Source organism: Oncorhynchus masou, chromosome 29 (assembly GCF_036934945.1).
Source record: "Oncorhynchus masou masou isolate Uvic2021 chromosome 29, UVic_Omas_1.1, whole genome shotgun sequence".
NCBI lineage: Eukaryota > Metazoa > Chordata > Actinopteri > Salmoniformes > Salmonidae > Oncorhynchus > Oncorhynchus masou.
In genome coordinates, this window is record NC_088240.1 from 55,818,909 (window position 1) to 55,834,839 (window position 15,931).

The 15,931-nt window shown below is 44.2% G+C and overlaps 1 protein-coding gene across 2 annotated transcripts in view; it reads right to left on the bottom strand.

Moving 5' to 3' along the window:
* Nucleotides 1-15,931, bottom strand: part of LOC135520035 (zinc finger protein 236-like) — an 88,773-nt gene that overhangs the window by 70,775 nt on the left and 2,067 nt on the right. For both annotated transcript variants that reach the window (XM_064945348.1, XM_064945347.1), the window contains exons 2-6: nucleotides 14,483-14,616; nucleotides 13,314-13,478; nucleotides 12,649-12,827; nucleotides 12,273-12,403; nucleotides 1,765-1,937 (exon numbers count right to left, since the gene is read on the bottom strand). In XM_064945348.1, coding sequence (XP_064801420.1) covers nucleotides 1,765-1,937; nucleotides 12,273-12,403; nucleotides 12,649-12,827; nucleotides 13,314-13,478; nucleotides 14,483-14,616 — 782 coding nt within the window. The remainder of the gene's footprint in view (nucleotides 1-1,764; nucleotides 1,938-12,272; nucleotides 12,404-12,648; nucleotides 12,828-13,313; nucleotides 13,479-14,482; nucleotides 14,617-15,931) is intronic.

Consider the following 15,931-nt stretch of genomic DNA (forward strand, 5'->3'; position numbering starts at 1 on the left):
ATTTTAGACTCTACCCTAGACGGTATATACAGTGGGGTCCGAAATTATGCACACCCTTGATAAAGATCAGTGGTGGAAAAAGTACCCAATTGTCATACTTGAGTAAAAGTAAAAGGTACATTAATAGAAAATGATTCAAGTAAAAGTCACCCAGTAAAATACTACTTGAGTAGAAGTCTAAAAGTATTTGGTTTTAAATGCACTTAAGTATCAAAAGTAAATGTAAATCGCTAAAATATACAGCACCAGTCAAAAGTTTGGACACACCTACTCATGCCAGGGTTTTACTTTATCTATACTATTTTCTACATTGTAGAATAATACCGAAGACATCACAACTATGAAATAACACATATGGAATCATGTATTAACTGAAAAAAAGTGTTAAACAAATCCAAATATACTTCAGATTCTTCAAAGAAGCCACATTTGCCTTGATGACATCTTTACACACTCACCTGGAATGCATTTTAATTTACAGGAGTGCCTGTTAAAAGTTAATTTCTGGAATTTCTTTCCTTCTTAATGCATTTGAGCCAAGGTAGGGGTGGTATACAGAAGATAGCCCTATTTGATAAAAGACCAAGTCCATTTTATGGCAGAAACAGCTCAAATAAGCAAAGAGAAATGACAGTCCATCATTCCATTAAGACATGAAGGTCATTCAATCTGGAAAATGTAAAAAAATTTGAAAGTGAGGTCGCAAAAACCATCAAGTGCTATGATGAAACTGGCTCTCATGAGGACCGCCACAGGAAAGGAAGACCCAGAGTCTGCTGCGAAGGATAAGTTCAGCAGAGTTAACTGCACCTCAGATTGCAGCCCAAATAAATGCTTCACAGAGTTCAAGTAGCAGACACATCTCAACATCAACTGTTCAGAGGAGACTGTGTGAATCAGTCGTTCATGGTCGAATTGCTGTGAAGAAACCACTACTAAAGGACACCAATAAGAAGAGACTTGCTTGGACCAAGAAACACAAGCAACGGACATGAGACCGAAGGAAATCTGTCCTTTGGTCTGATGAGTATAAAATTTTGATTTTTGGTTTCAACCACCGTGTCTTTGTGAGACGCAGAGTAGGTTAACGGATGATCTCTGTATGTGTGGTTCCCACCATGAAGTATGGAGGTGTGATGGTGCTTTGCTGGTGACAATGTCAGTGATTTATTTTGAATTCAAGGTGCACTTGACCAGCATGGCTACCACAGCATTCTGCAGCGATACGCCATCCCATTTGGTTTACGCTTAGTGGGACTACCATTTGTTTTTCAACATCGACAATGACCCAAAACACACCTCAAGACTGTGTAAGGGCTATCTGACCAATGCGAGTGATGGAGTGCTGCATCAGATGACCTGGCATCCACAATTACCCGACCTCAACTCAGTTGAAAATATTCCTCATGAAGCTGGTTGGGAGAATGCCAAGAGTGTGCAAAGCTGTCATCGAGGAAAAGGGTGGCTATTTTGAAGAATCTCAAATTTGGTTACTACATGATTTCATGTGTTATTTCATAGTTTTGATGTCTTCACAATTATTCTACAATGTAAAACCCTAAAATGAGTCGGTGTGTCCAAAGTTTTGAATGGTACTGTATATACACACATACACACACACACGTTACCTTGTAGACACTTTGTGGACAACTTTGAGGATCAGACAGGTGAAAGTTATTTGCCAATAATAATTCCACCCAGCCTACTGATTAAAGACAAGGGCAACAGAGATGTGCCAGGTGATGTAGTTAGTTGGTTGTTTACCTCAGAGTGCACTCTCTGGACGTGTGAGTGCAGGTTGCCCTTCTGCGAGAAGGAAGCGGGGCAAAAGGTGCAGAGGTGGGGCTTCTCTCCCGTGTGCCTCACCATATGGGTCTGCAGCACCACTTTCTGGTTGAAGGCCTTGCTACAGTGGCTGCACTTGTACGGCCGTTCGCCTGGGTGGGAGAGGAGAGAGAATAGGAGGGAGAGAGGACACAACTCAATACACCTGGGTGGTATAGATCAGTGGTTCCCAAATTGTGGGTCGGCAGAATTATTAAAGGAACTCAGGCAGGTGTTCAACTTACTTTTGAACATTGTAATAGTAGAACGCACAAGGTGCAATTTCAAAATTGGGTATTGCATCATCAGTTTTCCTGTTGTCATGTCAGTCATTGCACACTTCAGAGAGCTATTTATAAGACATTTCAATCTCAACTAGCCAGCTAACGTGTTTTTGCCCATAGATTTTGTTGTAATGCTCGAGCTGTGAGTTCTCTGTGAGTTCTCTGAAAAATAACGTATGACCTGGAATGTGTGCTCCACAACACGTTATCGGAGTGGAACAAACCTTCCGCGGAGTTGCATTATTCTCCAGAGAATGTCCTGAGGTGATCATCTATTTTATACCATGGCTATAATTTAACGTATTTGCCAGTAGAGATGTGACAACATCCACTGAAGTAGCTAGCATGTTTACTAGCTAGCTAGATAGCTAGAGTAGTTGCCTTGGTAACCAAACAATTAGACTTGCTCGCTGATATCCTAGCTTGCTATTATGAAAATCGAACTCAACAATGCCATTGATATTTTCAATTCGACGTTGGTTTTCAAAAGCAGCTAAAAAAAAATTGAAAATGTAAGAATGAACTACATTGCCATTGAATTATACCGTGCAATTATACTGTGCCTTATAGGGAAATAATGCACGCTCTAGAATGCCATTCAAGCCAATCAGAAACGAGTACTCAACAATCCCATGGTATAAAACTCATTAGAAACTCGGTGGTTTGAGCCCTGAATTCTGATGGACCGTATACCACAGGTATGACAAAACATTACGTTTTACTGCTCTAATTACATTGGTAACCAGTTTATAAAAGCAATAAGGCACCTCAGGGGTTTGTGATATATGGCCAATAAACCACGGCTAAGGGCTGTGTCCAGGCACTCCACGTTGAGTCATGCTTAAGAACAGCCCTTAGCTGTAGCCATATACCACACCTCATCGGGCCGTATTGCTTAAGTATACCTCGTTGGTGAGGTGTAACACACATTACTCAATACACCTGGGGGGTACAAAGGGAAAGGAGAGAGAAGAAGAGGGAGAACACACCACTAAATAGACCCATTCCCAGCACACGACACACTGACGTCAAGCACAGATGCGCGCGGCAGTAAGAAATCCATCGCCATCTGTGCCCATTGAACATAGCCTAGATTTACGTTTTTATTACCTCTAAACAAAATACTTCTTGCTTGAACAGTCGCTAACATTATATTTGGTTGTGATCTTTGCAAATTGTTTTATTTTGGATGCAGCAGTTGTTAGCTAGAATGCTAACGCTCATTGATATAGCATGTAGCAAAAGCTAGCAAAGAGCCATTTTACTGGTTGAAGTTGAACTTAGGACACTAAAGAGGCCTTTCTACTGACTCTGGAAAAACACAAAAAGAAAGATGTCCAGGATTCCTGCTCATCTGCGTGAACATGCCTTAGGCATGCTGCAAGGAGGCATGAGAACTGCAGATGTGGCCAGGGCAAAAAATTGCAATGTCCGTACTGTGAGACGCCTAAGACAGCGCTACAGGGAGACAGTATGGAGAGCTGATCGTCCTCGCAGTGGCAGACCACGTGTAACAACACCTGTACAGGATCAGTACATCCGAACATCACACCTGCAGGACAGGAACGGGATGGCAACAACAACTGCCTGAGTTACACCAGGAACACACAATCCCCCCATTAGCTCTCAGACTGTCCGCAATAGACAGAGAGGCTGGACTGAGGACTTTAAGCCTGTTGTAAGGCAGGTCCTCACCAGACATCACCGGCAACAAAGTCACCTATGGGCACAAACCCACCATCGCTGGACCAGACAGGACTGGCATAAAGTGCTATTCACTGAGGAGTCGTGGTTTGGTCTCACCAGGGTTGATGATCGAATTCGCGTTTATCGTTGAAGGAATGGGCGTTACATCGAGGCTTGTACTCTGGAGCAGGATCAATTTGGAGGTGGAAGGTCCATCATGGTCTGGGGCAGTGTGTCACAGCATCATCGGACTGAGCTTGTTGTCATTGCAGGAAATCTCAACACTGTGCGTTACAGGGAAGACAATCTCCTCCCTCATGTAGTACCCTTCCTGCAGGCTCATCCTGACATGACCCTCCAGCATGACAATGCCACCAGCCATTCTGCTCGTTCTGTGTTTGATTTCCTGCAAGACAGGAATGTCAGTGTTCTGGCATGGCCAGCGAAGAGCACGGATCTCAATCCCATTGAGCACGTCTGGGACCTGTTGGATCGGAGGTGAGGGCTAGGGTCATTCCCCCCAGAAATGTCCGGGAACTTGCAGGTGCCTTGGTGGAAGAGTGGGGTAACATCTCACAGCAAGAACTGGCAAATCTGGTGCAGTCCATGAGGAGGCAATGCACTGCAGTACTTGTTATTGGTGGCCACACCAGATACTGACTGTTACTTTGGATTTTGACCCCCCCCCCCCTTTGTTCATGGACACATTATTCAATTTCTATTAATTCACGTCTGTGGAACTTGTTCAGTTTATGTCTCAGTTGTTGAATCTTGTAATGTTCATACAAATATTTACACGTGCTAAGTTTGCTGAAAATATACGCAGTTGACAGTGAGAGGACGTTTCTTTTTTTGCTGAGTTTATAATGCAGTTGATTTGCGATGACACAGACATTAATGTTAAGCAAGACATTCATACGAGCCTTCAAATAAAATTATAATCCAAAAGTACTGTGAAATGCACTCATAAGCAACATATAAATAGAAGCTTTTTGTTGATGCCGTTCTATTAGAACTACCCCTTGTTCTGCCACCAACTTGCACGCGTCACCCTCATGTGACAATGTTTGCAAACGCAGAAAGGGGTCTATATCCCAATGGAAAACCATTGCTTAGATTTACATTTTAGTTCCGAGATGAGGATTATTTAAGATACAGTTTGAAGAGGTAGGGTTTCAGATGTTTTCGGAGGATGAGCAGGGACTCTGCTGTCCTAGCTTCAGAGGGAAGCTGGTTCCACCATTGGGGTGCCAGGACAGAGAACAGCTTAGAGTGGGAGGGCCAAGACATCTGAGGTGGCAGAAAGGAGTGCTCAGGTTGGGGTGTAGGGCTTGAGCATAGCCTGAAGGTAGGGGCAGTTCCTCTTGCTGTTCCGTAGGTAAGCACCATGGTAGTAGTGGATGCGAGCTTCGACTGGAAGCCAGTGGAGTGTGCAGAGGAGCGAGGTGACATGAGAGAACTTTGGAAGGTTGAAAACTAGGTGGTCTGTAGCGTTCTGGATAGGTTGTAGGGATTTGATGGCACAAGTGGAGGCCAACCAATAGCGAGTTGAAGTAGTCCAGACGAGAGAGGAGAGTGGCTGGATTAGGACCTGCGCCGCTTCCTGTGTGAAGAGCAGTTTCGTCTTGTCTAAATTGAGCTTGAGGTGGTGGACCGACATCCAAGTTGAGATATCTGCCAGGCACACAGGGATGTGTGTCGACAACTGGGTGTCAGAAGTGGTGAAGGCGAAAAATAGTTGAGTGTCATTCGCAAAGCAATGATAGGAGAGAACATGTGAGGATATGACGGAGCCGAGTGACTTGGTGTATAGAGAGAAGAGGAGAGGGCCTAGAACCGAGCCCTGGGGGACACCAGTAATGAGAGTACGTGGTGCAGCCACAAATCCTCTCCACGTCATCCGGTAAGAGCGGCCTGCAAGGAATGATGCAAACCAAGAGTGCACAGAGCATGAGACGCCCAGCCCTGAGAGGGTGGAGAGGAGGATCTGATAGATCTATCTGCTGCCTTTGACACCATGAACTAAGAGGATGAGAAAAGAGGAGAGAGAGTCAGCTTTGGCAGTGCGGGGAGTCTCCGTGACACAGAGAAGAGCAGTCTTGGTTGAGTAACCCGTCTTGAAGCCTGACTGCTCAGGGAGATCTGAGTTTAGCTAAACTGAGAAGCCCACAGGGACTAACCTGTCTTGCTTTAGACAATGAGGATACAGAATCAGAGCAGAGGTGGATACTTAGCTGAGGATACCGGATTTAGTTTCAGTTAGCTAACTGAAGCCTGCAGACTGAGCTTGAAGCACCATAGCTCCCCTCAGCACATCCCCTTAATGTGCTGTTTGAGATTCAGAGCACAGCCAAACCATCTCCAGCACAACATTAGTCATCCATCCAGTCCACAAATTAACATTAAGATGAAGTGGCACGGAGGGGCTCTGTGAGGAAGGATAGCTGAAACTCTGAATGAACTCAGAGGAGTCTGGACTTAATGTGCACTTATCTCAGGTGATATGTCTGAAAGGAAATCAGTAGGTGTATTAGGAGGAATGGCAACTTTAGAAAATGTTACATTTATTTCAAATCAAATCTTACAATTCCCCAACAACTACCTAATACACACAAATTTAAAGGGAGGAATAAGGATATATAAATATATGGATGAGGGGCATAGGGATGGTACAATAGACGGTATAAGGTACAGTCTATACATATGAGATGAGTAAATGTAAGATACAGTGGAGCAAAAAAGTATTTAGTCAGCCACCAATTGTGCAAGTTCTCCCACTTAAAAAGATGAGGCCTGTAAGTTTCATCATAGGTATACTTCAACTATGACAGACAAAACGAGAAAACAAATCCAGAAAATCACATTGTAGGATTTTTAATGAATTTATTTGCAAATCATGGTGGAAAATAAGTATTTGGTCACCTACAAACAAACAAGATTTCTGGCTCTCACAGACCTGTAACTTCTTCTTTAAGAGGCTACTCTGTCCTCCACTCGTTACCTATATTAATGGCACCTGTTTGAACTTGTCAACAGTATAAAAGACACCTGTCCACAATCTCAAACAGTCACACTCCAAACTCAACTATGGCCAAAGAGCTGTCAAAGGACACCAGAAACACAATTGTAGACCTGCACCAGGCTGGGAAGACTGAATCTGCAATAGGTAAGCAGCTTGGTTTGAAGAAATCAACTGTGGGAGCAATTATTAGGAAATGGAAGACATACAAGACCACTGATAATCTCCCTCGATCTGGGGCTCCACGCAAGATCTCACCCCGTGGGGTCAAAATGATCACAAGAACTGTGAGCAAAAATCCCAGAACCACACAGAGGGACCCAGTGAATGACCTGCAGAGAGCTGGGACCAAAGTAACAAAGCCTACCATCAGTAACACACTACGCCGCCAGGGACTCAAATCCTGACGTGTCCCCCTGCTTAAGCCAGTACATGTCCAGGCCCGTCTGAAGTTTGCTAGAGAGCATTTGGATAATCCAGAAGAAGATTGGGAGAATGTCATATGGTCAAATGAAACCAAAATAGAACTTTTTGGTAAAAACTCAACTCGTCGTGTTTGGAGGACAAAGAATGCTGAGTTGCATCCAAAGAACACCATATCTACTGTGAAGCATGGGGTGGAAACATCATGCTTTGGGGCTGTTTGTCTGTAAAGGGACCAGGATGACTGATCCGTGTAAAGGAAAGAATGAATGGGGCCATGTATCGTGGGATTTTGAGTGAAAACCTCCTTCCATCAGCAAGGGCATTGAAGATGAAACGTGGCTGGGTCTTTCAGCATGACAATGATCCCAAACACACTGCCCGGGCAACAAAGGAGTGGCTTCGTAAGAAGCATTAAGGTCCTGGAGTGGCCTAGCCAGTCTCCAGATCTCAACCCCATAGAAAATCTTTAGAGGGAGTTGAAAGCCTGTGTTGCCCATCAACAGCCCCAAAACATCACTGCTCTAGAGGAGATCTGCATGGAGGAATGGGCCAAAATACCAGCAACAGTGTGTGAAAACTTTGTGAAGACTTACAGAAAACGTTTGACCTCTGTTATTGCCAACAAAGGGTATACAAAGGGTATACAAAGTATTGAGAAACTTTTGTTATTGACCAAATACTTATTTTCCACCATAATTTGCAAATAAATTCATTAAAAATCCTACAATGTGATTTTCTGGATTTTTTTTCTTCTCATTTTGTCTATCATAGTTGAAGTGCACCTATGATGAAAATTACAGGCCTCTCTCATCTTTTTAAGTGGGAGAACTTGCACAATTGGTGGCTGACTAAATACTTTTTTGCCCCACTATGTTAATTAACATTATTAAAGTGGCATTGTTTAAAGTGACTAGTGAACCATTTATTAAAGTGACCAGTGATATGAGTCTCTATGTAGGCAGCAGCGGCTCGGAGTTAGTGTCTTGGAGGGCTGGTAGTTTGCCCCCGGTGATGCATTGTGTAGACCGCACCACCCTCTGGAGAGCCTTGCGGTTGAGGGCGGTGCAGTTTCCGTACCAGGCAGTGATACAGCCCAACAGGATGATCAATTGTGCATCTGTAAAACTTTGTTAGGGTTTAGATGACAAGCCAAATTTCTTCAGCCTCCTGAGATTTAAGAGGTGCTGTTGCGCCTTCTTCGCCACACTGACTGTGTGGGTGGACCATTTCAGTTTGTTTGATGTGTAAGCCGAGAAACTTAAAAAACGTTCCACCTCCACTACTGTCCCTTCGATGTGGATAGGGGGTGCTCCCTCTGCTGTTTCCTGAAGTCCACAATCATCTCCTTTGTTTTGTTGATGTTGAGTGAAAGGTTGTTTTCCTGACACCACACTCTGAGTGTCCTCACCTCCTCCCTGCAGGCTATCTTGTTGTTGTTGGTAATCAAGCCCACTACTGTTGTGTCATCTGCAAACTTGATGATTGAGTTCGAGGCATGCATGGCCACGCAGTCATGGATGAACCGGGAGTAAAGGAGGGGGCTGAGCACGCACCCCATTGTGGGTTGGGGCCCCAGTGTTGAGGGTCAGCGAAGTGGAGATGTTGTTTCCTACCTTCACCACCTGGGGGGCGGCCCGTCAGAATGTCCAGGACCCAATTGCACAGGGCAGGGTTGAGACCCAGGGCCTCCAGCTTGATGATGAGCTTGGAGGGTACCATGGTGTTGAATGCTGAGCATTAGTCAATGAACAGCATTCTTATTGGTGGCCATCTTGAAGCATGCAGGACAGCAGACTGGGATTGGAAGAGATTGAATATGTCCATAAACACACCAGCCAGCTGGTCTGTGCATGCTCTGAGGACACGGCTAGGGATGCCGTCTGGGCCAACAGCTCTGTGAGGGTTAACACGTTTAAAATATATTACATCGGCCACAGAGAAGGAGAGGGGGGGTGCGGTCCATGTTAGTGGGCTGTGACGGTGGCGCTGTATTATCCTGAAAGCGGGCAAAGAAGGTGTTTAATTTGTCTGGAAGCGAGACGTTGGTGTCTGAAATGTGGCTGGTTTTCTTTTTATAGTCCGTGATTTCCTGTAGAACCTGCCACATACATCTCGTGACTGAGCCGTTGAACTGCTACTCCACTTTGTCCCTATACTGATATTTCGCTTGTTTGATTGACTTGCGGAGGGAATAACTACACTGGTTATATATTCGGACATATTCCCAGTCTTCTTTCCATGGTTAAATGCGGTTGTTTGTGATTTAGTTTTGCGCGTATGCCGCCATCCATTCACAGTTTCTGTTTAGGGTAGGTTTTAATAGTCACAGGGGGTACAACATCTCCAATGCACTTCCTTATAAACTCACTCATCAAGTCAGCGTATAGATCGATGTTATTCTCTGAGGCTGCCGGGAACATTTCCCAGTCCGTGTGATCAAAGCAATCTTGAAGTGTGGATTCCGATTGGTCAGACCAGCATTGAATGGTTATAGTCACAGCTACAAGCTGTTTGAGTTTCTGCCGTGCGAGAGCTGCAATCAATATGCTGAATAGAATTTAGGTAGCCTTGTTCTCAAATTTTCTTTGTTAAAATCCTCAGCTACGATAAATGCAGCCTCAGGATATATGGTTTCCTGTTTACATAGAGTCCAGTGAAGTTCCTTGAGGGCTGTCGTAGTGTCTGCTTGAGGGGGTATATACACAGCTGTGACGATAACTAACGAGAATTCTCTTGGGAGATAATATAACCGGCATTTGATTGTAAGGAATTCTAGGTCAGGTGAGCAGAAGGACTTGAGTTCCTGTATATTGTTACGATTACACCATGAGTTGTTAATCATGAAGCATACAGCCTCGCCCATCTTCTTCCCAGAGAGGTGTTTATCGCTGTCTGCCCTACGCATGAAGAAGTCCGGTGGCTGATCCGACTCCAACAACGTATCCCGAGAGAACCATGTTTCCGTAAAACAGATAATGTTACAATCTCTGATGTCTGTCTGGAAGGCAACCCTTGCTTAAATTACGTCTGACTTGTTGTCAAGAGAATGGACATTGGCGAGTAGTATACTCGGAAGCGGTGGGCGGTGTGCCCGTCTACAGAGTCTGTCCAGGAGGCCCCTATGTCTGCCTCTTCAGTGGCACCTTGTTTTGGGATGGCTTCTGGGATTAGATCCACTGTCCTGGGTGGTTGTCCGAACTAAGGATCCGCTTCGGGAAAGTCGTAATCCTGGTCGTAATGTTGGTAAGATGATGTCGTTCTTATATCCAATAGTTCTTCCCGGCTGTATGTAATATCACTTAAAATTTTCTGGGCTAACAATGTAATAAATAATACATTAAAAAAACTAAATACTGCAGTTTCCTAAGGACTTGAAGCGAGGCGACCATCTCTGTCGGCACCTTCTTAGCATCATATGTGTGTGTGTGTGTGTGTGTGTGTGTGTGTGTGTGTGTGTGTGTGTGTGTGTGTGTGTGTGTGTGTGTGTGTGTGTGTGTGTGTGTGTGTGTGTGTGTGTGTCAACACAGCTGTCAGTAGCTGTGTATGACGCTGTGGGTTTAAACAGGGTCACTCTCCTCACCACTGGCAATATACTTTTTTATATATTCAGTAGTGTATGTGGACACCCCTTCAAATGATTGGATTTGGCTATTTCAGCCACACCCGTTGATGACAGATGTATAAAATCGAGTACACAGCCATGCAATCTCCAAAGACAAACATTGGTATCAGCATGGCCTTACTGAATAGCTCAGTGACTTTCAACGTATCACTGTCATAGGATGCCACCTTCCAGCTGCCTCGGTCAACTGGAAGTGCTGTTATTGTGAAGTGGAACTCATCATCGTTCCTCATCAAACTCATCAACACTCACTACCGGGTTCCAAACTGCCTCTGGAAGCAATGTCAGCACAAGAACTGTCCGCCGGGAGCTTCATGAAATGGGTTTCCATGGCCGAGCAGCCGCACACAAACCTGAGATCACCATGCGCAATGCCAAGCATCGGCTGGAGTGGTGTAAAACTCGCCGCCATTCGACTCTGGAGCAGTGGAAACACGTTCTCTGGAGTGATGAATCACGCGTCATCATCTGGCATCCGACAGACAAATCTGGGTTTGGCGGATGCCAGGAGAGCGCTGCCTGCCCCAATGCATAGTGCCAACTGTAAAGTTTGGTGGAGGAGGAATATCGGTCTGGGGCTATTTTTCATGGTTCAGGCTAAGCCCGTTAGTTCCAGTGAAGGGGAATTTCAACATTACAGCATACAATGACAGTCTAGATGATTCTGTACTTCCAACTTCGTGGCAACAGTTTGGGGAAGGCCTTTCCTGTTTCAGCATGACAATGCCCCTATGCACATAGCATATGACTATTATATTTTAGTGGATGTTTTGGTATATTTTTTTAAAGGCTATATGCCATATCTATTTCAACACATTTTACAAGGGGAAAATGTAGAAACATGTATGGGACAACTTTATGGCCCTGTTGTATTTCTCAGGGCAAATGTGGCCTTTGCCTCCTGTGTATTAACTAGGTTGGTGGCACCTTAATTGGGGAGAACGGGCTCGTAATAACAACTGGAGCAGATTGCTATAAAATACATCAAACACAGGGTCTCCAGGTGTTTGATGCCATTCCATTCACTCCGTTCCAGCCATTATTATGAACCGTCCTCCCTTCAGCAGCCTCCTGTGACAGAATCCTTAGTAGGTGCAACAGTGAAAAAGGAGTCCTTGTTGATAAGAGACAAGGATTATTCCCAATCATGGTGGAGACCCCTGGTGTCCAACAGTGATACAGCATACTGACTGGGCCTAGGGCTGAAGAGGCCATTATTTCATCTCATGCTCTCCAATTAATTTGCTTTCTGAAGTTACCAACTCCAAATCTGAGTCTTCGGTCGTGTTCATTAGGCATGAAATGGAAGAAAACATTCAAACAGGGAAGGGCTCATTTTCAGTTGCAAAATGTTTTTCAATGTTTTCTGATGCGTACCATAATGAACATGACCCAGCTGTCTTTTGCTTACCTGTGTGTATTCGTGTGTGTCGAACGAGCTGGCTGGGCTTTTTAAACGTCTTGCCACAATGCTGACAGCTGTTGGTAAATCCACTGCGATCAATATTCTTCTTGTAGTTTCTGGAATTCGAGCTGAGTGGCCTGATGGAAAAAAACAAGTGCAGAGAAACAGAAATCATCGCAATGTGGAAACAGTCTTTGGGTCAGGTTGTTCTTTTGAAACACAATTTAACTGCTGGTCCTCCAAACGAAAAATAGGAATCAGAAAGACACAGGGAGATAAGAGGCACCCAGTACACTTAGTAATGTGTTGCTAAACAAGCACTTTAGACAACAGTATCAATAAACCTGAGACCCTCTGTGCTACTGTCCCCTCGCTCTCTAACCTCATCTTGATGTGGGTCTTGGTGTGTTCCTTGAGCTGGCCCGCCATCTTGAACTCTTTGCTGCAGGTCTTGCAGGTGTACACCTTGGCCCCAGACAGCTCTTTGCGGTGCTCCTCCAGATGCAGCATGAGCTGACTGTGGAGAATGAACTCGTCGCCACACTCTGTACAGATCAGATTCTAGAGGAGGAGAGGGGGAAAGAACAGAGGCGGAGAAAGAGACGAGAAGATGAGGTCACAGACAAGAGGAGGAGGACGGAGAAGGACCCCAATTCAAAAGACATGCATTTGCTTTAGAAAGATGTCACCTATATAAATGATATGTATTATCATTATTATTATTATTATTATTATGATGATGTTTGTGACCTGGTGTGAAAAAGTCCACATACTTCACAGCAGATAGAAGACAATCACATTTTTTTAATTACATGTTTGAATGAGTTCAATCATATTTTTTTATTTTAGCCTTATTTAACTAGGCAAGTCAGTTAAGAACAAATTCTTATTTACAATGACGGGCTACCAAGGAACAGCCTTGTTCAGGGGCAGAACAACAGATTTTTACCTTGTCAGCTCGGGGATTCGATCCAGCAACCTTTCGGTTACTGGCCCAATGCTCTAACCACTAGGCTACCTGCTGCCCCATACCACTCATTGACTGACCTCCTCCTTCTCATGCAGCATGATATGGGACTTGAGACTGGCCACGCGGGAGAACTTCTTGTGGCACACCGGGCAGGTGGGGTTGGAGGTGGCGTGTGTGGACTTGTGTAGCGTGAGGTTGAACTCCACATTAAACGTCTGGGCACACTGGTCGCACCGGTGAGGCTGGAAGGAAGAAAGAGAGAAAAGACAGTGAGTAAGTGAGTGAGTGTACACAAGGGAGTGACTGTGTGGGCTGCGGGTAGCCTAGTGGTTAACAGTGTTGGGCCAGTAACCGAAAGATCGCTGATTCGAATCATCAAGCAGAGCAAGTGAAAAATCTGGAAATGTACCTTTGCAAGGCACTTAACCCTTATTGATCCTGTATGTCACTCTGGATAGGACTGTCTGCTAAATTACTTAAAAGTTGTTTTAAATGTGACTGAGTAACTGAGTCCTACAATAACAAATAGTCCAGACAGTATATTTTCTCTCCTGTTATAATTTTCAGGCAAATGTCAGTTGGTCTGCGTGGCTGAAGGTCTTGTTTTCTAATATATTTATTTCTTCAATAACTCTTGTCAGTTGCATTTGCTCTCTAGTGGCACTACATTTCCCTCATACATGGGGCTATTTGTCTTAAGAGGATGTTATCTCTGTCTGTCTGACTGTTTGCTCACTGGCCTGCAAAGAGGCTCTCTCACTCTTGATGGCTGAATAATGAATAGGAAACACAAACTTAAATCTACTCGTGCTGTATCTCTGTGGACAAGCTACAACTGTTGTCTGAGGACAACTCATCTGTGTGTCGGGCAGAAACATCAGTAAAAGGATTAGGCCTATATGCTGGTACTTTTTGGGGGGGGCTCTTCACCTTCATCAACAATGGATGTAACATATATCTAGTGTTTTCACATCCGGCACACCATTCATACATACACAAAATCAATCATGTGAATGAAGTACATTTCTATCCATATCAAATGAGATCATTAAGGTAGGTCTGTACTAGTCTGGTCCCAGATGGGTTTATGCTTTTGCTTACTCCATTGTCATTGTCAAGCTAAACATTGGCATGACAATTCCATAAGGCGTTGGCAAAAGAGCAGAAAGAGACTGGCACCCAGGCTAGGTCTGTCCAGCCTATGTCGTGTCAAACGGCCTCGTCTGGCCCTTGGCACTATGCTTGCCTTGTCGTTGGCCTCATGGTCGCGCTGGTGCCTCTGTAGCTGGCTCTCAGTAGTGAAGCTCTGGGAGCAGACGGTGCACTTGTTGTCCTTGGAATCTCCATGGCTGTAGTCCTGCTTGGCTCCAGATATACCCTCTGTTGACAGAAAGAGAGAGGGAGACAAAAACATTATAATTACCATCATATTACCATGGTGCTCATAATTAGGTTACTTAAACGGTATCTGCAATTTCCCTAATGCTTTGGTCCACCAGTCTATTTCCCAGCAGATTCAAGACCGTAAAATATTAGGTTTAGGGTTTGCAGGGTTCTCCCAAGGATTTGTTTAACAGTGTGATGCTGCTAAGTCTGGCAATGGGAGGAGGGGGGGTGGCAGCATTTGAACATCTGCAACTGCCATTTCATGTGATCTAGAGAAAATAATGGCCTTATATGATAACACAGTTTTAATATATATATATATATAAATAGTGGTGCAGCCAGTCCACAAGGTGGCACAGCACATCATACATTAGTTGGGGAAAACCCTGGGTTTGTATGCATTTTTCAGTTTGATTGATGTGTGATATTTAGAACTAAACAAATCCAAATAACAAGCAGCCAAGCAATGGAATAGCCCTAATAAATCACATTTTATTGTAATTTTCATATTTAAACTAAAAAGAGGGTTAAGACACAGAGACAGATCATCCACTAATATGTTTTGGCCTATTATGCTAGCCTTTATCTGGTAGCCAAATCAGGTAATGGGCAGGCCTACATGGGGTAACAGATACGAGCCTGTCCCAAATCACTACAAACCCCTTCCCCTTGGTACTAGCCTAATCTTTCAAATCTTTCAATGTTTGCAAATCTGAAAGGTCTGGATAGGTAGCCTACGCAGTGCAGTGGTGATGCTACCACCATATTGATACACCTGACCAGGTCAGGCTGATCTTACAGATCTGCAAACATTGAAGGATTAGCGCCAGGGGCATGGGCTAGGGAGCAAACAGGCAGTTCAGTTTCAATAGTATGCACAATGCTCAAAATGATTTGTTCTTTAAGTATATGAAATTAGTGACCAGGGCCACATAAAATGTCAGGGGACAAATTTGAATATCAGGGGGACTATGAGTTCTTTCTGGATTGGGCCTACTTTTTATGACAACTGTTGCAATCTCATAATTGCACTTCACTTGATCATATTGTATATATGTATAGGCCTGTATATTTTCTGGAAGTACTACATGTGCCCAGCTCATTGATAGAAAATTAGAGGTACACAAGTTGTTTTTGAAATATGTCGCTGAAATTATATCCATTGCGCATGTTGCGTGTAATGGTCATATGGGCGGGTCATATGTCGTGGTGGTAGTAGGCTACATCACGTGACTCCAAGTTTACTGTGACATGTTTGCGCATAGAAGAGTTTCCACTGCAATTGACCTCAGAAATAACCCTTCTTGTC